At 36.7% G+C, this 21,566-nt stretch overlaps 1 protein-coding gene across 1 annotated transcript; it reads left to right on the forward strand.

Moving 5' to 3' along the window:
• The first annotated feature begins 541 nt into the window (after nt 1-541).
• Nucleotides 542-11,030, forward strand: LOC149793102 (uncharacterized). Its single transcript, XM_089966290.1, has 5 exons — nt 542-692; nt 1,783-1,926; nt 8,673-8,864; nt 9,694-9,936; nt 10,517-11,030. The coding sequence occupies exons 1-5, from the start codon at nt 644-646 to the stop codon at nt 10,660-10,662; spliced, it is 774 nt and encodes a 257-aa protein (XP_089822416.1). The 5' UTR covers nt 542-643; the 3' UTR covers nt 10,663-11,030.
• The last annotated feature ends 10,536 nt before the right edge of the window (nt 11,031-21,566 follow it).

Consider the following 21,566-nt stretch of genomic DNA (forward strand, 5'->3'; position numbering starts at 1 on the left):
CAAAAGTAGTCTATTCGGCTCTTTGTGCAAGAAATCATACAGTCTAGAGCTATTATCCAGGACTGCGTGGCAAAGGGTTTCTCTTGCTACAGTTTGCTCAGTAGGGTCGTAAGCATGTGACCTTTGCGGAAATACATGGGACCTATCAGTATTAATAGGTTATAACTCTACAGACTGATGATATAAAATAAACAAAAACTTGAAGAAAAACGAAATCAAAGCTGCATATGAAGTTCACTTGAAATATTGTGATTTCTAATATTGGTATTGAGCAAAAAATCCCACAAAAACAAACAATAACATAACATATAATACAGTAATAGAAAATAAGGACAAAGCTTGACAAAATGGCCTCAATTTATTATTTAATGAAATTGTATCCTTGCTGATATTCTCAGGGGAATAAATGGATTAAGAAGGACGTACGTGAAACCGCAAATAAGGAACACATTCCTTACGACTCAAAATCCATTGTTATCTCTGTATTCAACTAAAGTGAGTACCAAAACGTACCTTATTGTTATTAGTCCCGTTCTTCCAAACATCGCACCTGCTGACAGGTGAGATTCAAGGAGAGGTCGAACTACAGCCAGATAGGTGCCATACTTTCAGGTAGACATATTTTCATACAACTGGATATAACATGTTTACTAGAGTGCTCATTTTGACACTGCTGCTGGCTTCTTCTTACGGTATGTACCCTAATTTGTTGAGGTAGGATCGACCAAGCATGTTTTTTTGTTTCAAAATGCATATATTATTTTCAAATGCTAATTGTTCATTATTTGTAAACGCATCGATATGAAAGATTTTTTTTTCAAGCTATTACATTAGAGTTACAGCAGGTAGTGCTACATCTAGTTACCATTTATCTTCACACACACATACATACATACACACATATACATATTCATACATACATACATACATACACACATCCATACACACATATACATATTCATACATACATACATACATACATACACACACATCCATACACACATATACATATATTCATACATACATACATACACACATACATACATAGATACATACATACATACATACATACATACATACATACATACATACATGCATACATACATGCATATACATATATACATACATACATACATACATACATGCATACATAAACACCAAACAAAAATCCATACATTCATCTATACATACATACATGCATACATACATACATACATACATACATACATACATACATACATACATACATACATATATATATATATACATACATACACACATACATGCATACATACATACATACATACATACATACATACATACATACATACATATCCATACACACATACATACATACATACATACATACATACATACATACATGCATGCATACATACATACATACATAAACACCAAACAAAAATCCATACATTCATGCATACATACATACATACATACATACATACATACATACATACATACATATATACATACACACCAAACAAAAATCCATACATTCATGCATACATACATACATACATACATACATACATACGTGCATACATACATACACACCAAACAAAAATCCATACATTCATTCATACATACATACATACATACATACATACATACATACATACATACATACATACATACATACATACATACATACATACATACATACATACATAAACATCAAACAAAAAATCCATGCATTCATGTATACATGTATGTCAACATTCATACACTGAGATTTCTTTTTGGATTGTATCTTATTTTCAGGCCAGTTTCCTAATTTCTTTGCAAGCCTACTGAAAGGGACTGGAAACAACTGCATGACAGGCTCGGTTTCATGTCTTCCAGCACCATGGTGTCGTCGTATAGTGGATGAAAGCGGCTGCGCAAAGTGTGACTGTTCCCAAATGGGTAACTAAACAAAACGTTTTGATTATCTTAATGCACTGAATAAAACCTGCATAGCGAAATTAAAACATATTTATTCTTATTCTATATTGAATGTTGTAAAATTTGTTTGCGAGTTTCTAGCGATTGCAGATTTAAAACTGTACTTTCTTGTACCATTGTCCTGTACAGTAGTACTGCACTAACTTAATACACACATCGACTCAGATATTATATATATATATATATATATATATATATATATATATATATATATATATATATATATATATATATATATATATATATATTCTTAGAACCGCTTTTATATCCAAATACTGTAAAATAACAAAAGAATAATTTATTAGGACAAGCTGGAGTTAAGCTAATAGTTTCAATCTCTGGCCATTGTTAGATTTGTGTTTGTTTGCCTGTCTATCGCTTTTTGGGATTCCGCACTTTATTTCCGGACCATATATCTTAACCAAAGTATGTGGATACCTTGTGATTGGAATAAAACAACTGCCAATTTGGGGTTCAAAGTGTGAAAGGACAAGACCTCTATAAATCAAAGAAGAGTTTTCCCCCACACAATTTATTTAACAAACTAATATAAGCAAGTTGAATAAACTTTGTGAACGACTAGTCTTTGGGTAAGAAAAATACGATTTGGGGTACGACTTGTCTTTGGGGTACGAAAAATATTACTTGCGGTACGACTTGTCTTTGAGGCACACAAAATACGACTTGGGGTACGACTTGTCTTTGGGGTACGAAAAATATTTGTTGATCTTATGGTCAAAAGATCAAAGGTCACTTCCCTATAACATAAAGGCCTAATCGGAATTTAGTTTACACGAAAGGGATTATCTTGGGGTGATTGATGTCGAGTTTGTCCGAAAATGTGTCACTGATACATTTAAACTCAATTTAGTTTTGAGTGGGCTCTCTGTATGACCAATTCAAACATGGTCTTTGTCTCGCTCCAAAGTCAACGCAAATAGATGTAATTCCTGTGCAATGTCTTGATGACCACTACAAGTTTTAAATTGAATATTGATTGTTTCTTTATATTTTGCATTGATTCATATTGACAAGAGGGCAATTGTTGTTGTTGTTGTTGTTTTGGGTTTAACGCCAATTTTCAGAACATAACGGGTAGAGGAAGAGCCCGGAAAACTACCCCCGGCAACAACCGCCGACCTGAATGTAGCTACTGGCAAGCTTTCTCACAAACCAACACGTTGGCCGAGCCAGAGACTCGAACCCATGCGGACAGAAGTGAGACGGCAGTGATCGATATAGGCGAGCGCCTCAGACAACTCGGCAACCCTTGGTCCCAATGGGCAATGGAACCATCAAGCGGTTCCATTGTTCTGTTGCATTCAACGAAGTCTTTTTACCACTCACAGTAACGTTAAAGATTGGATGACTTAAATATTGGATAAGAAACCTTTACATTCTGGGGGAGACACGGTAGCTCAGGTGGGTCTGAGCGTTTAGCTCGAAATCCAAGGCTGGCGCTACTAACCTAGGTCTTCCTGGGTTGGCTGCCTCTGTATTCGGCTAATGTGGGTATGTGAGAAAGCTTGCCAGTAGCTTCTCGTCGGTAGGTGGTTCTTTCTGGGGTTTTCACAGGTTCTTCCTCCAACACTAATACTGGCCGCCATGCATAGCCTATCGTGTGCTGACAAATGGCGTTAAACAAAACAACAACAACAACAAAAGCTTCTGTACTCATTTGCACGGTATGATATAGCCGTAAAATTGCCTGTTAAAACCAATTAAAATAAGAAAACATATCAAATGCTTGGGTCAAATGGTCAAAAATCATTGTTGTTGTAGTTGTGGGGTTTAAATCCGTTTAATAAGCTATACAAGGTAACCAGTATAACTAGTAGGGGAAGAACCCAGGAAAACCCCAAGAATAATCACTTACCCCATGGAAAGCTACTGGCAAGCTTTCTCAAGAACTCACATTAGCAGAGACCGATACTCGAATCCATGCAGACAGAGGTGAGAAGGCAGTGATCCGTAACGGTGCACATTATACCACTCGGCAACCCGGGGTCTCCGTCAAGAGTCAAATTTACTGTACAACAAAACCTAAATATGACTTATGTATTATACGTTTAGCTCTGGAGTCCATACATTAACTTATAGTGGCAGGTGGTATGCGCTTAGGTAAGAAATAAACCTATTGACTTGCAGGGCCGTGAAGAGCAATCACTGGCCCTGGGTAACAAACACCCGGGCCTCTCCTAGATCTTGTTCAAGCAAAATATTTCTTTTATATTGTTCGGCTCGGGCCCCCTTGTGGGCCCAGGGCTCCAGGGATTTATTCCCGGCCCCCCCCCCCCCCGTATAACTTGTTGACTTGGTGTGAAAGATGAAACTTATTTTGACTCATGAAAAAGAAAACATGTTTTCGACTAAGTGCAGTTCTAAACTTCATATCTTGCCAATCTTTGTGAACAGATTGCACATTGAAGAGATACACCTATTAATTGGGATCAAATATCAAGGTCAAGGTCACCGTCAGACAAGCAAATGGAACGAAACTTTTGTGTAATAGCTTAAAGTGTACAGGGGAAAACTTCGACAAACTCTGATATGGACAGAATGAACTATATGTTAGGTTAGACATTAAAGTTCAACATCACATTGACCCAGGTAAGACAATTCGTCTCTACATAACAAGTAATGTCAAACACCATATTGTTTCAAAACAATTAGTAAATAGTTGGTGTTTAATGCAAGGAAAAAAGCTGTAAGGCAAGACAGAAACCCAGTGCTTACAGAGCTAAAAAAAAAGTCAATTTGAGTCTTTCGTGAATTCGGATTTTAATTTTTAAATACACTAAAATGAAGTGAATAGTGATAACAAAAAATTAATTAGGTCTTCTGTAAAAGGTTAGTTTGTTAGATATAGCTGAATTTCATTGGTAATTTCCTTTCCTCTGCCCCTGTCATAACCGGCTTCATTATTTTCCAAGCTTCTGTTACTCATTTTGCCTTCATATTATTATTGCCATCATTTTGCTTGAGGTGACTGGTTTCCATTTTCCCAAGTGCTTTTCTCTTCAAGAAAGTAAAGCTCCAGAGAATTTAGAAATATTCAAACGTAACCCTTTCCACCCCACTTCTCCCCTGAGTGGAGAGCTGCTTGGAGCTTTAGGAGACTATCAACGTGGACAGATATCATTGATGGGCCTATCGCAGATGTTCGGAGGTAAGCTTGAGTTTCTGCTTTTTATATGCTGCTCTAACACTTATTTGTTGCAAGTAATAAATCCAAATTCTGAAACAGGCTCTCAAAATCAAATATATATATATATATATATATATATATATATATATATATATATATATATATATATATATATATATATATATATATATATATATATAAGCTAGATATGCGAAGAAATATATCTACTTTATGAAAATAAGACTGGATAATGTTTCAGTCGATAATTGAAACCGGTAATATATAATAACACACACACACATACACACACACACATATACGTACATATATATATATATATATATATATATATATATATATATATATATATATATATATATATATATATATATATATATAATCTAACAACCATTGTTGACTGATATATTATCAAGTGTTATTTATATAAAGTGGAACTATTTCTTCGCATATCTAGCAATATGTTCATTAGCTCAAAGTCGCTATTTGCAAAGCCGAACTATTTCCAGGACGGCGCTCTTGTTTTGTTAAAATATTAAAGGTTTATTTATACCATTTTGTGCTCGCCAAGAATCATCGTCCACTTCGCCCCACATCCACTCTGTACATATATGGCTAACTGAAACAGTGTGCATCCGCTCAGCTCTCTGATTCGATGCGATGCGGCTGAATCAACCGCTCCAATCAAATTTCTCCTTGTATTTAGAAGATTGTTGAGATGCAGATAATCGTTTGAAGCATGATCGTATCTTTAATTTCAAATGTTCGCGTACACAATTTTCCTTTGGATTAAACACGTATGAACATCACGTGAATTGTCATATTAAATGTCTAATGTGCAACTAGCTCTTGCAATGGTCAGTTGATTTTGCGTGCTTCGGGCAGCAAGAGGGATCTTGAACCTACCATTGCTTTGACTAACTACACATCCTAAGGGTTGACTTGGAACGAAGTGGATTTGGAGACCGAAATTATTGCGCAGAAGTTATTTCTACAGACTTTGCATCATTCTTTGGAGAGTTTGAGGAATTTATTTAAAGAAATAAAACAAAATCGAAACGTTAACTTTGGAGTATTCGGCAGCTTAATAAATACTTCATAAGCAATCTCATTAGATTAACGTTCGTGCTACAGTTAAATATCCATCGGCATTGACCATAGTTAAGTAAAATTATTCATCGATTCCTTATATGGTAAACACGTGTCCGTAATCAATGAACTACTTCTGGTAATGGCTAAATTCTCGTGGAAACGTGGAACGCTGACCATGTAAAATCTGGATGGCCACCAGATGGCGACAAAGACTGCCACCTTTCTACCTGACACCAGATGGCGACACCAGTGCTGTGGAATCAGTAGATCAAGCTATGATCCAAATAAAACTCATCCAAATTTTAAAAGAAAAGAAACTCGGAATACTAAATATTTAAAGTGCAATGAAAGGTACGAAATAAATATGACATATCAATATTGAAAATGGACGACAAATGGTCAAAAGAGAGTGGGGGAGGGGTCAAACTGAACTTTGATAGGAATATAGGTCAACAACCTCCCTTTCAGTTAAGCAGAACACACTTTTATCCACTCTGAATGGCATTATGTTAGTGTTTATTCGGAATTTAATGAAACACAAGCGACTCTAACACGAATCTATATCTTTTTTATGAGGGATTATCCATGACCAACAGATTTCAGTACACTGACAACAGTGATGTCGCACACTTCACTTTCAAACATTTACCTGCCGCCATGAAAATAGTACTAAGACGATCCCATCGACGCTGTAGCCTAAGACTGATTTTTTTTGGCTCTTCTTTTCATAACGGTACCTACAGGTTTCATAAATGTATTGCTTCGTTTCTTTTCGAATTTCAATATTTCGTTTTATTTTGGGGGCTTCATGACATTCTATTCTCTCTAACAAACTTAGTTTCAATCAATTTTGAATCAGAATCACCCCATTTACGCTCGCGCTTCCTTAACAACAAAGTAGTGTGTTGTGTGCATTCTTCAAGTTTCATTCATATATGTACAACGTGTAAAATGTTCAGTAAACATGGACGCATGTATCTTCTTTGAACTGTGTTATTCCTATAACATAACACAATGAGTAATTTGCTTGTTTTCAAGTACATGGTTAAACAGTTCTTGACCGAGTAGTAAAAAACAAATATTGAGCAATCGTTCACATCGGATATCTTCCACCACATGACCTCAGGTCTAATAATTTTTCAATGCATTCTTTTCATGGTGAGATGTAAAGTGAGATAACCCTTTATCGCTTGAATTGTTATTACGGAGAAGATATAGTTCAGATGTACCTGAAAGTATTGTCAAGATACGGTTCTTCTAAGCTTGCATGTCTTTCCTTTGCATTCACAGTGAATCACCTAGGCTATGACGATTCCCTTTTCACACAGAAAAGTGAATGTTCTTTGCTTTTACTTAAATCTTGTTGCAGCTGCATTAATGTTGGTTAATTTATTCTTATCTCATTTCCATTCATGTCACACGGAAATGTGCTATCGCTTGCAATTTTAAATCTACTGTTTCCTGTTACGGTTACGGTTCACTTTAATGATAAAGTCGTTTTCAGGTGACAGAGATATAAAATATGTATTTAATTTTATATGGGATAAAAGCCCCAAAATCTCAAAGTTACCAAAGAAGCCTCGCAACAGATCTAATGCAAAGACAACTTAGTGACAGCTAAACGAAGACCTTGCTTGTGAAAGACAACCTAGTTACAACTAAATGAAGGCCTGGTCTAATGCAAAAACAATCTAGCCACAATTAAATGAAGACCTAGTCTAATGCTAAGATAATCTCGTCACAGCTACATGAAGACCTAGTCTAATATGCAAAGACAATCTAGTCACAACTAATAGAAGACATAGTCTAATGCAAAGACAATCTAGTCACACTTAAATGAAGACCTAGTGTAATGCAAAGACAATCTAGTCACACTTAAATGAAGACCTAGTGTAATGCAAAGACAATATAGTCACAGATAAATGAAGATCTAGTGTAATGCAAAGACAATCTAGTCACAATTAAATGATGACCTAGTCTACTCCAAAGACAATCTAGTCACAGCTAAATGAATACCTAGTCTACTCCAAAGACAATCTAGTCACATCTATTTGAAGACCTAGTCTAATGCAAGGACAATCTAGTCACAGTTGAATGAAGACCTAGTGTAATGCAAAGACAATCTAGTCACAATTAAATGAAGACCTAGTCTAATGCAAAGACAATCTAGTCACAGTTTACGTCATGGTCTAGAAACCAACATTAAAAGTTTCATGTTACCTCCTTGGAATATTATTCATTTTACTGACATTTGCGACATCTTTGTAGAATAAACGTTAAAAACAAAATAATAAAAATTGCATGGTGACTAATTGTGAATCAAACAAGTTCATTTCGATACTAAAATAGTTACGAATCCATGTTCAATCCAAACGTATCTGAACACCAGCGTTCATTGTCAAACTTCAAATTGTTGGAATATACAAATACACTGAATATCAATTTGTAGCTCAGGTTAATCCGATGGCATCAATTCTGGGCGGATCATCACTGTTTAGTGGCGGGATGGGCCCTGGAACGCCCCCTGTACAGAATGTAAACAGTAGTTGTGACCCAGCTCCATACACATGCGTAGTTCCACCACCATGGTGTCAAAGGGTCGTTAGCCAGCAAGGGTGTGTGAAGTGTCTATGTAGTCAAGGTCAGTTGTATGCAAATAGCCAGCGAAGACACGGCTAGACTTCGCTTTAAATATTTTTCTGAATAATTTATAGTAGATGTTTGCAAAGGAAAACATTTAAAATGTTATAATAATCCTCTCTTTATGTATAAAATTACATTTTCTATTTTCGTTCTTTGTTAAACATACATAAATGTGTGTGTGTGTGTGTGTGTGTGTGTGTGTGTGTGTGAGATATAGAAACTTATTGATTGGCGAAAATGATTTTCACATGTGCAAATATAAGATTTCCCATCATGCCATTCAACGCGCGATTGTGTATGCCTACAAAAGTTGTACCTGCAGCAAAAACAAAAAACGAATCCCTTGTGAGCTAGAAGAAATAAGTAGAAACTGCATTACATTTTAGACATTACAATTAATCTTTGATAAAGTAATTTGACCAGACGCCGTTTGCGTGTTTCTGTAGTTAGTTCCCCTTCTTTCCTTAACGACAACAACAACATATATATATATATATATATATATATATATATATATATATATATATATATATATATATATATATATATATATATATTCTTTTCATACGCTAATGCCGGATATATTTCAGAGTGTGGTACAAGTTTCCCAATACACGGATAAATGGAGAGACTAGTGTACAATGTCAAAAATGGTGGTTTCAGTTTAGAACAAGTCACACCTGGAATCAATTCAGTAATCCTATGAAAATTATCAAAGCTTCGGAGATATATTTTTATTCAAATTTGTAAGTGAATGAGGGGCAATGATACAATTAAAAGAATTGTCGATTTTCTTTTTGCAAATAAATTATATTTAATCTTTTCAGAATTACAGTTATACCTTCAGAACTTGCAAGGAGTCGCTAGCGGTACGTCTCAACCATCTGTGTTCCCCAGCACATCTACATCAACCCCAAGTACGAATTCCTCCGTCACGTCACCCCTGGGAAAGTCGTGTGTCGCGACATTTTTCTGCACGATGATATGCGACAATGGTTACGTTACAGACAATGACGGCTGCCCCGTTTGCCAATGCATCAATGGCCAGACACCGCCCCGGAATCAGCAGAGTAGGTTACCGGAATATACATCATAGTTATGTCTGATTCATAACCGAGCTAGCCTTAAAAATTGTGGCAACCATTTCACTGGAACCCTTTCATGACAAAATCTGATTAGGCGACTTTTAGAATACGGACGAGACTGACTTATGTCATAATCTTAAAAGCATAATATATTCATTATTTCTCCTTTCGTGTGTACGTGTGTAAAAAACTAGTTAACCAGTCAATTTAACTTAAGCATAAACACAGTCCACTTTACTTGCAATAACATGTTCTTCATATGAAGAAAACCAATATTCCTTGTTAAGATGTGTTCATATGAAATACTATTAGTAGCATAACCTTTTGGTTGGGTATACTGGATGGTACGATCCTTCTTCGGCATTACTTCAAGAAATAAAGAAATTACGCGGGTCAAGTCATTCCTTGTACTGTGCTAAAAAGACCCTGTAATGAATCTTTAACGTTGTTTCCGTTTTCAATTTTTATTCGTGGAAATAGGCGGCTCTTGCAGTAGTTATTTCTTTTACCTCTATCGTATGCTTTATAATTAGGGTCAATTCTATGTTTTCTATTTTAATTTCAGCTTCCAGCCATCCACCAGTGACATTTACAACATCTTCAAGTAATCACGTCATCTCCTGTCTGGGAATCTTTGACTGTGATAAAATGTGTGACAGAGGTTACGTCACCGATCCTTCCGGCTGCCCTCTCTGTCAGTGCATGACATAAGATGCGAATGGAATTATTAAATCGTTTAATGCCCATGTGATAAAAGATAAAATGGATTCTTCATTGTTTCACATCCCTTTAAAATATGATCATCTGTTAATCCGATGGGCTGATTTCTTGCCTAAAATAAATTTAATACACAAAGGTAATCTAAGCTAATAATATGTTAAATATAGGTCACAGTGAACTTTCGTTCTTTTACTTATGTGGTACTAGAAGATACGCATACACTCGTATATTTGAACGATTCTAGGATGAGCAATTAATTGAATTGAATTCAAGTGATGGAAATGTAAAATATGTCGCTGTGATCTAGTTTTGTGATAAAGATGTAGCATTCATCATGGTATACACCCTCACCAAGATTCATGATTCCAGGTATAACAGTATGTATACAGGATTTTAAAAAACCCACTGTGTTCCTTTTTTCTCCTCAGAGTGTGATACAAATAGATAATGCTTGCAGTCATCTAATTAGAGAACAAATAAACCATAAATTCGAACTCAAGTAACTGAAGCATGCAAAATGGGTCACAGTGACCAGCTGTTGTGATGAATATATAATATACACCAAGATACATTCCGTTGTCAAATTTCATTATTCAATATATAGCAGTATGTAAACTGGGTGCAAAATGCCTATATGGTCATGCAAAGTGCTAACTTAGACCAGTACAAAGTAAAATGTAGATCACATTGATCTTTTTTTTTTATAAGGGTTTGGTGCTAATAGAGACGCATTCAATCATCTATGTTGACGAGCCTAACATGAACAGCGTTTGAGAAATAAACGTCAAACATATAATTTAATCAAATTCAGTGAAGAATGAGATATGTCATAGCGACTGACTTTCCTGATGAGGTTATAGTACTCATCAAGATGCATTTCTCTCACTAAGTTTCATAGTTGCAGGTATAAAGGAATTCATGCAGGGTGCAATTATTCTGAGCTAACGCAAAAACCTAACCAAGAATAGACTTAAGGTACTTCTAGGCATAAAGTTATCTCCCTTATGTATGTATGTATGTATGTATGTATGTATGTATGTATGTATGTATGTATGTATGTATATTCTACTGCATCTAAAACCCTTGGCGTCACTGCGCGAAAGCACCAATACTGGTTTGACGAGAACTGTGAAGAAATACAGTCCCTGCTAGAGGAGAAGCATCGTCTCCATCGTGCATACAACATCGACCATAAGTCTGCTGCAAAGAAAGATGCCTTCAGAAGAGTCTACCAAGCTGTGCAGAAGAAACTACGCGAGATGCAGGACACATGGCTGAGCCGAAAGGCTGATGATATCCAGTCCTTTGCCGACAGACACGACATGAAAAATTTCTATAGTGCTCTTCGTAAAGTTTATGGCCCAGTAACATCAGGCACAGCCCCACTCTTGAGCTCCGATGGCAGCACTCTCATAACCGAGAAGGAGAAGATACTTGATCACTGGGCGGAACACTTTGACGGTATCCTCAACAGACCCTGTTCAATCAACGATGAAGCGATCAACCGTCTACCCCAGATGGAGATCAATGATAGGTTGACTGGCCCTCCAACAGTGCTGGAAACTCATAAGGTCATTGAGCTCCTGTCAAGTGGGAAAGCTCCAGGAGCAGACTCCATCCCAACTGAGATCTACAAGTCTGGTGGGCCTTAGTGGGAAGACTAACAGATATGTTCTGTGGGATGTGGAAGATGAAACGCAAACCCCAGGAAATCAAAGATGCAATTATCATCCACCTTTATAAACGCAAAGGCAATCGCCAATCCTGCGACAACCATCGAGGAATCTCTCTACTCTGCATCGCTGGCAAGGTCCTCGCCAGGCTACTGCTGAACAGACTCAAATTACACCTTGATCATGGCCTACTGTCAGAAAGCCAGTGTGGCTTCAGAAAGGGGAGAGGCATCATCGACATGATCTATGCTGCCAGGCAGTTGCAAGAAAAATGTCTCGAACAAAATGTCCAGCTATACATCACCTTCGTGGACCTGACTAAGGCATTCGACACTGTCAGCCTGGAAGGCCTTTGGAAGATTATGGCCAGATTTGGATGTCCAGAAGTCTTCATTGAAATGGTGAGACAGTTTCATGATGGCATACTTGCCAGAGTCCAGGACCAGGGTAACTATTCCAAACAATTTGCAGTTACGAATGGTGTGAAACAAGGATGCGTCTTAACCCCCACTCTCTTCAGCCTCATGTTCTCCGCAATGTTGATGGATACTTTCAAGGACAGCGATGTTGGAATAGGACCGTCTGGATGGGAAGTTGTTCAACCTGAGGAGGCTTCAAGCCAAAACCAGAGTCCAAGTTGAGAACATTCGCGACCTGCTGTTTGCAGATGACTGTGCCCTCAACTCCAGCTCGGAGGCAGGCATGCAAAAGAGCAGGGACCTTTTTCCACAGCGTGCTCCAACTTCGGACTCACCGTCTCTACCAGAAAGACCGAGGTTCTGCATCAGCTAGCTCCTGGAGAAGATTAACTGGAACCATCCATCACTGTCAATGGCCAAAAGCTCAAAAATGAAGACAGGTTCACATACGTCGGCAGCACCCTCTCACAAGCAGTCCACATTGACGATGAGGTCAACACCAGGATTGCGAAAGCCAGCATAGCATTTGGCAGACTCCTCTCAAATGTCTGGGATAGAAGAGGCATTAAGCTTGCCACCAAACTCAAAGTCTCTCTCCGTCCTCCTCTATGCTTGCGAGAGCTGGACTGTGTATAGCCGCCATGTCAAAAAAAACTCAACCACTTCCATACGAGCTCCCTGAGAAAACTACTGAAAATCAGATGTCAGGACAAGGTACCAAACACAGAGGTGCTCACTAAGGCAGGCATGACAAGCATCCACACCACGCTGTGCAAGGCACAACTCCAATGGGCTGGCCATGTTGTCCGCATACCGGTAGAACGCCTACCTAAGAAGGTCTTCTATGGAGAGCTACACCAGGGCAGGAGATCTCATATGTATGTATGTATGTATGCATCTATTTATGTATGCGGTATCAGATGTTTCACGGTATCACAAGGAATAGTACAAGGGCTCTATTGTCGATGTATGAATGGAATAGTGAACACGATTATTGTATATGTGGTAATCGAGCGCCAATAAGTATTCTTCTCGATGTGCTTACGTCTTTCTTCCAATTTATAACTTACAAGGTTAAATAAGGTATTAATGTTAATTCGTTTATCCAATAGTAGTTAATTTAGAATGTTATATAAAGCCGTTCCCTTTATGGCCTGCCACTAAAGGTATCAAAGGCTTGAAACACATTTTTACAATTACTCAAAACCTATACACTTTTTCTGAGTAAACTTATGAGTTCTGTCCTGAGTTAATAATACTCTATTTTAAAAATTAGGTCTGTTTCCATTGATGGAAACAAAAAATACCATCACCAAGACTGGTGTACAGCTTTAGGATACTATGTCTCATACAAATTTCATCCGATAAAGAGGCAGACAATATATACTGGAAAGGATTGGTGATGGTGGAGACGGGGAGGAGGTGACGCTACAAAAAATATTGTTTGGTAATTTAAACCATCCCCGACCTTACCACAGAGAATGTCACTTCCCATCGCAACATGTACGATTGAAATATATATTTTGTTTACAAGAAAAATAAATGTACCCTACAGATAATAACTGTGCGAAGAATGACAGCCTACCTCTACATCATCCCGTGCCAATCATCATTATAAATACTGGCCACACCCAAACTGAATGATTCACACCTTTTGAAGAGATGAGTCCAAATTTAAGGACAGGGGAATTAAAAATGAAAAGATAGGATATATTTAAGCTTTTTTTGCCAGAAAAGAAAGGCATCTACGTGGTATGTTTCGCAGAGTAACCGTTTATGATCTTTTGGCATAAGGATTACGTATGAATCATGATTGACACATACAACCATATAACCAATTATTTAACCTGGAGCCCAAGGGTTCAGGTTTATTTTATCGTTTTCCGACAAAAGTGTGGACACCTCAAACTGTGGATGATAGTTATTCTAACATCAGTTACTAATAAACATGTGTTTTATATTAAATATTTATAAATGGAGATCTAGAGAAGCAAAGCACATGCACTTTGGAATTCTCCGTACACTTAGTTTTTGTAGCCAATCAAGCAAAGTGTTGAGTTCCGTGTTAGCAATCGTTATCGTAAATAATGGTAGTGTGCGAATGATGTTCTTTAATATTTCAACGATTTGAAAGATGTAATTTGATTTGTTAATTACAAACGTCAACATCACATGACCTCGTATAGGTGCATATCGTATCTATTATTATTTGATCTCGATTTAATCAGATTGTAATGCAACAAATATAAGGATAACATAGGGTTTCTAAACTAAGTTAAATATACAAAATTTTACTGGAATCACTTGATTCGAGTTTAGCAATCCAAGCGATCTAGGTCTATGTTTGAGTTCTCCCGCGCACGTTCTTTAGTGTTAAGTCAATTACAATATCATATTTTAAATACAAATAGAACGGATTTAGGCACGCATGAGAGACTGTTTAAGACCAAACCAAATTTAGCAATTTGTCAAAGGTACTGCGTTCTGAAATATCTTGGCCTTGGATGCACACAGGATTACATGCTAATGAATAATGTTTCCTATTTGCGTCACATTTTGCTGTGTATTACAGATGGATAAAATCGGATTGACTGGGATCAAAAGATTTTTTTTTTCTACAAATGTGAGGATCGCTTTTACTGAATGGAATTCAATATGAATTATCTATTTAATACTGATTTTTTACTATTCTTTAAAGACAAAAAAGTACAAATGGTTATGGAAATTTAACAAACAATAAGTATAAACTGATTATTAAACTTAGAAGTGAATCATTCAGAGATATTGGTTGTTAAGGAAACTTAAAATGAGTTATCAACGATCTTTACCAAATATGTCTCAGCAAGGACAAAATAAGTAGCTTTTCTTAAATTATGTGTTAATTCTTTGATTATGCGCTGTGGTATTGACACAGACCTTCAAATATACAAACAATGCATTTGCGAGACTAAACGTGATGCTGAATCCCTTCAGACAACCACGCAGACAGCAACAAACAAAAGCAAAGGTGTATTTCAGAGCAGCTATGAGTCATGCGATTGTCCATATGATGGCGATTACTGACCAGGTTATCCCCGTGGACATAATTTGGGCCTCAGTCCTTGCCTATACCATCAATGTGAAACTGGAATAGGAACTTACGGTATGGATGGCTACTTTTGTCTGCCTTGTCGTCGATTGTTATATGATTCAACTGCAAACGTGGCTGAGAAAGACGCGCTTGCTGCTGTTGTCGATGATACTAATGCCGTGATTGCATTAATAGATCATATTGTACCGGAATGTGCACCACCGCCAAAGCCATTTTCTCGGTCCTCTCTCACACGTCTGCGGTCACTTTTACTCGAATAATATCTGACCACAGCTGCTATTTTTACTTGTTTTTATCAGATCCAATGCGACCATGTCTTGTAAATGGCATGGTTTGTGTCCGTTCGAACCGCAATAATATGTACTTGGTGCAATAATCACTAGTTAATCAACGATGATGAACTGAAAATATGTATGCGACTGATCATATTAATCCCATTGGGATCCTCAATTTTTAACCAATAAATCCTCATTTTTTCAAAATGGGATCCTCGATCCGTAACATCAACATTCTTTTACGAGACAAAACTCATCAACGTTTATGTTATTAGTATTATTTCACATCGCGGACAAAAATTGACAATATGCAAATACACCAGCCAGCAGCGTATTTTGGCCGATCAATAAAGCAAACATCATTTTGTATATTATCCCCTCGAACGATCACAATCAATTAAACATCATCTATATGATATATCATGAGCAAAATGAATAACATTTGCCAACATCACGTGCAAGCATATAATGTCAGCCGCGATAATTTCGTACGAACATTGCAATGTTATCCTAGTAATACCGTTGTTGTAACGTTTACATTATACCTATCAGGCCCGGCCCTAGGGTAAGGCGAACGAGGCAACCGCCTTGGGCCCCCGCGCTTTCAGGAAATCAACTCCGCACTGCATTTTTTTTTTTTTTTGGCATGGGGGCCCCTCTCATCGCTTGCTGCCTTGGGCCCCGCACATCCTAGGGCCAGGCCCGATACCTATACAAGTTCCAAAGATTGTTTATGCATCGTATATGCTTTGAGAGCAGTTAGTATTAGTCGCATACAAACATGTGCAAGCTTTACATTTAAAGCAACCACCACGCGTGCGAGTATTATGATACAAATCGCTGTTAAAGGTATCGCGAACCTGTTGAACGTTTGGGAAAAATAAGTAAACGGTGATAGAATACTTTCATCCGTGTAACAATTTTTTCTTGTTCCGGCAGATTTACTTGCCGGTCGATGATCGCACATTTACGGTTCGTGATATACGTGTTTTGTAACTAGATGAGATCAACAAATTATTTCAAAACGATTATCCCGCGAGACATTCATTCAAGGACTGCTTGCGCAATCAAAAGTCAACATTATAACGTTTACGTTATAATTGTATGATTATACGAATTTTTTTCGGACTGCCAGTGATTTCAAAGAAATTGTATATATCTGCCACAATTGTTGTTTACAAAACTGTTTACAGAACGACACCAAACCAATAATGACTAGTTACGAACACAACAATCGATTTATACATGTGACATATTTAGGTGCCACAATCGCCGAGCAACGACCATCGCTGTCAACAAAGACCAGTGTCCGAGCGCAGGCTATATCGGCTAATAGACTAGAACTACCATCAGCGCACTCCTGACTGACTGATATACGATGTTTGAATTTTTCCAGCGATTGACAAAACGAAATAACTATTACCTTGTTTAATTCATATTTGGTAAAATCATGACTTTTATTTCACAAGCGATTGATCAGGTCAGTAAATTGCAAAATATTTTTAACATCTTTGATTCATGTTTTGTAAAACCATGACTATTATTTTACCAGCGATTGATAAAATAAATTATGCACGACATGGACCAGTGATTTACTGTTTTATTTGACCAGTGATGGACAAAATCAGAACTGTTTTATTTGACCAGTGATGGACAAAATCAGTACCGTTTTATTTGACCAGTGATGGACAAAATCAGTACCGTTTTATTTGACCAGTGATGGACAAAATCAGTACTGTTTTATTTGACCAGTGATGGACAAAATCAGAACTGTTTTATTTGACCAGTGATGGACAAAATCAGTTACTGTTTTATTTGACCAGTGATGGACAAAATCAGTACCGTTTTATTTGACCAGTGATGGACAAAATCAGTACTGTTTTATTTGACCAGTGATGGACAAAATCAGTACCGTTTTATTTGACCAGTGATGGACAAAATCAGTACTGTTTTATTTGACCAGTGATGGACAAAATCAGTACTGTTTTATTTGACCAGTGATGGACAAAATCATTACTCTTTTATTTGACCGTTGATTGACTGTTTGAATGTTCTATTTGACCTGTATTTTTTTTATTCTTTTATTTGACCAACCATTGACTGTTTGATGAGGCCAGCGATTTACAAAATAATTATTAACATATTTGATTAATATTTTGTAGACTGTTTGATTAACCAGTGATTGTTTTAATTGGCCAGCAATGAATAAATCTGTTACTGGCTTGTGTCGGTGGCATGCGTTTGATATTTGCAAGTCATGATCATCACATTTATGGCGAATCAATCAATCCTGCGTGGCGTGTTTGATTTACAAATTTTAAAATTGTATTTTCCAATGGGCATTCGGAACAAATGTCAAATATGATATGGTCCAAACGCTTTCACAGATATTACCGGTGTATATAATCGAGCATTTCCTGATCTGATCCATGTATCATATTATCATCTAATTGGAAGTTTACAAAAAACAATTAGACAAAATAGTTTATTATAAAAACAATCAAAATAAATTAGATATCACGTACCTATATATAACGTCAACTGCATCTGTTGTAAATGTAAGGCTCTCTTTATGGTAAAAATCGATTTACACGATTTAATAGTATTACGAGTTGACCATGTTTGAGCTACGGCCGCTGCTGCAGGTTACATCATCGATTATGTGTGGACTATTAAAGTAGGAGCGACTATAAAGAAGAAAGTTTTATCTATGATCTATATGTTTGATATATGCAGCCATACGCAATTCGCAATTTGTCACAATAGTGGTATTAGCCAAACAATAATGTTATTGACTAAATCAATCATAATTGCGATTGTCAATTGTCATGATGGCCAGCAATCAGCAAACATTTGCATTGACGGTTTACTGGACAAACATCACTTAAACACAGAGAGTATTTTGCATATTACACACGAAATTTAATCACAATCAGTTAAACAGAGATAAAATTTGTATATCAATGCCAAAACTAATAACAAGTCAATATCACTGGTCAAACAACGCGTCCGAGCATATAATGTCAGCCGCAAAAATCTCGTGCGGCCATTGCAATTTAACGCAAGTCATACCATTGTTATAACGTTTACATTATAACGATACAATTTACAATCATTGACAATGCGCCGTATCGGTTTTGTTTCACGTGTGTGAGCATTTAATATCAGCCGTGAGATCTATGTGCGAGCATTATAACGTAAGCCGCGGTAAACAGTACCACGAAAGCATGTGAACGTTTGGAAAGAATACTTACATGCTGTCAAAATACTATCGTCGTTTGCGTATTTTTTTAGGTCTTATCGGAAACAAGTGATTACCGATCGATGATCGCACATTACTGTATGCGTTGTGAATGTAGTGTTACTCGAAACAATACCTAATCAATAAAAGTCACTGACAAGCATCACAATTCGATCATTTTACACGCAGGAGTGACGAGTTTACGATTCGCCTTGCAACATCCACTGCTGTTAACACTCGAGTGCTCGATCGCAGACCTATCAATAATGTATAATCAGATATTCACAGATTAATCAGAGATATCATCTGCGGACTGTTGGCTAGCCAGCAATTGTGACTGACATAAGTTGTTTGATTTGGCAAGTGAATTACAAAATAAATACTACTAGATTTGATTCATGTTTTCATGAGAGTTTTATTTGACCAGCGATTGATCGGCTGTTTGATTTGTTTCCAGTGAATAGCAAAATAATTACTGACATATTTGAATTTTTTGACAGTATATGTTAGCGTTAATTGCATGATGCTACTACAATCAAAACATATGAAAATTTCTATATTCTAATTATTTTGACTCTTTTTTTAAAAAACAATCTTTTTTAAGCTTGGTCATCAGTATAATAGCGTCCTTAGCAGCATAGGAATGATTCATTTAAAGTTTTTGACTTTCATTTCTGGTTCTTTCATAATTTTTGCAAGTGTTGTACTCATTTGACTTTTCAAGATAGTATGAAATCACCAATAAACAGATCATTCATTTAAAATCCATTTAGGAAAATTTATTCTTTTTCATTATGACACGAACTCCTTTTGTCTATTCATACGAATTCACGTAAAATAAATTTTATTTTGCCAAAGTGAACTATGTAAGAAGAAATGGATATGAAAGAAGTGAGAACACCGAACACACTGTATGCGAATGAAAATAATTATGAGCATAAAGTGTGAGTCTTAAACTCACAATGAAAATTAATGCAACAATGTAATGAAAAAAGATATGGTAATATAAAAATACAACAAACATATATACCCCGATATTGCACTGCCTCACACTCTAATAATGCACTGCCTCACACTCCAAAATGCACTGTCTTACATTCTAATAATGAACTGCCTCACACGTTAATAATGCACTGCCTTACACTCTAATAATGTACTGCCCCCACTCTAATAAGCCTTACATTCTAATAATTCACTGACACAGTCTAATAATACACTGCCTTACTCTCTAAAAATGCACTGCCTCATACTCTAATAATGCACTGCCTCACACTCTAAGAATGCACTGCCTCACACTCTAATAAGCCTTACACTCTAATAATGCACTGCCTTACACTCTAATAATGCACTACCTTACACTCTAATAATGCACTGCCTCACACTCTAATAATGTACTGCCTTAGGCTCTAATAATGCATTGTCTTACACTCTAATAAGCCTTACACTCTAATAATGTACTGCCTCACACTCTAATAATGCATCGTCTTACGCTCTAATAATGTACTGCCTTACGCTCTAATAATGCACTGCCTCACAATCTAATAATGTACTGCCTCACACTCTAATAAGCCTTACACTCTAATAATGCACTGACACATTCTAATAATACACTGCCCTACACTCTAATAATGCACTTCCTGAAACTATAATAATGCACTGCCTTATACTCTAAAATGCACTGCCTTACACTCTAGTAATGCACTGCCTCACACTCTAATAATGCACTGCCTCACACTCTAATAATGTACTGTCTCACACTCTAATAAGCCTTACACTCTAATAATGCAGCGATATACTCTATAAATACACCGCCATACACTCTAAAAATGCACTGCCTCATGCTCTAATAATGTACTGCCTCACACTCTAATAAGCCTTACACCATAATAATACACTGCCTTACACTCTAATAATGCACTGCCCCACACTCTAATAATGCACTGCCTTACACTCGAATAATGCACTGACTCACACTCTAATAATGCACTGTCTTACACTCTAATAATGCACTTCCCCACACTCTAATAATGTACTGCCTTGCACTCTAATAATGTACTGCCTCACACTCTAGTAATGTACTGCCTTACACTCTAATAAGCCTTACACTCTAATAATGCACTGACACACTCTAATAATACACTGCCCTACACTCTAATAATGCACTGCCTCATACTTTAATGATGCACTGCCTTACAC

Source organism: Sinohyriopsis cumingii, chromosome 8 (assembly GCF_028554795.1).
Source record: "Sinohyriopsis cumingii isolate HCF-2022 chromosome 8, ASM2855479v2, whole genome shotgun sequence".
Classification (NCBI taxonomy): Eukaryota; Metazoa; Mollusca; class Bivalvia; order Unionida; family Unionidae; genus Sinohyriopsis; species Sinohyriopsis cumingii.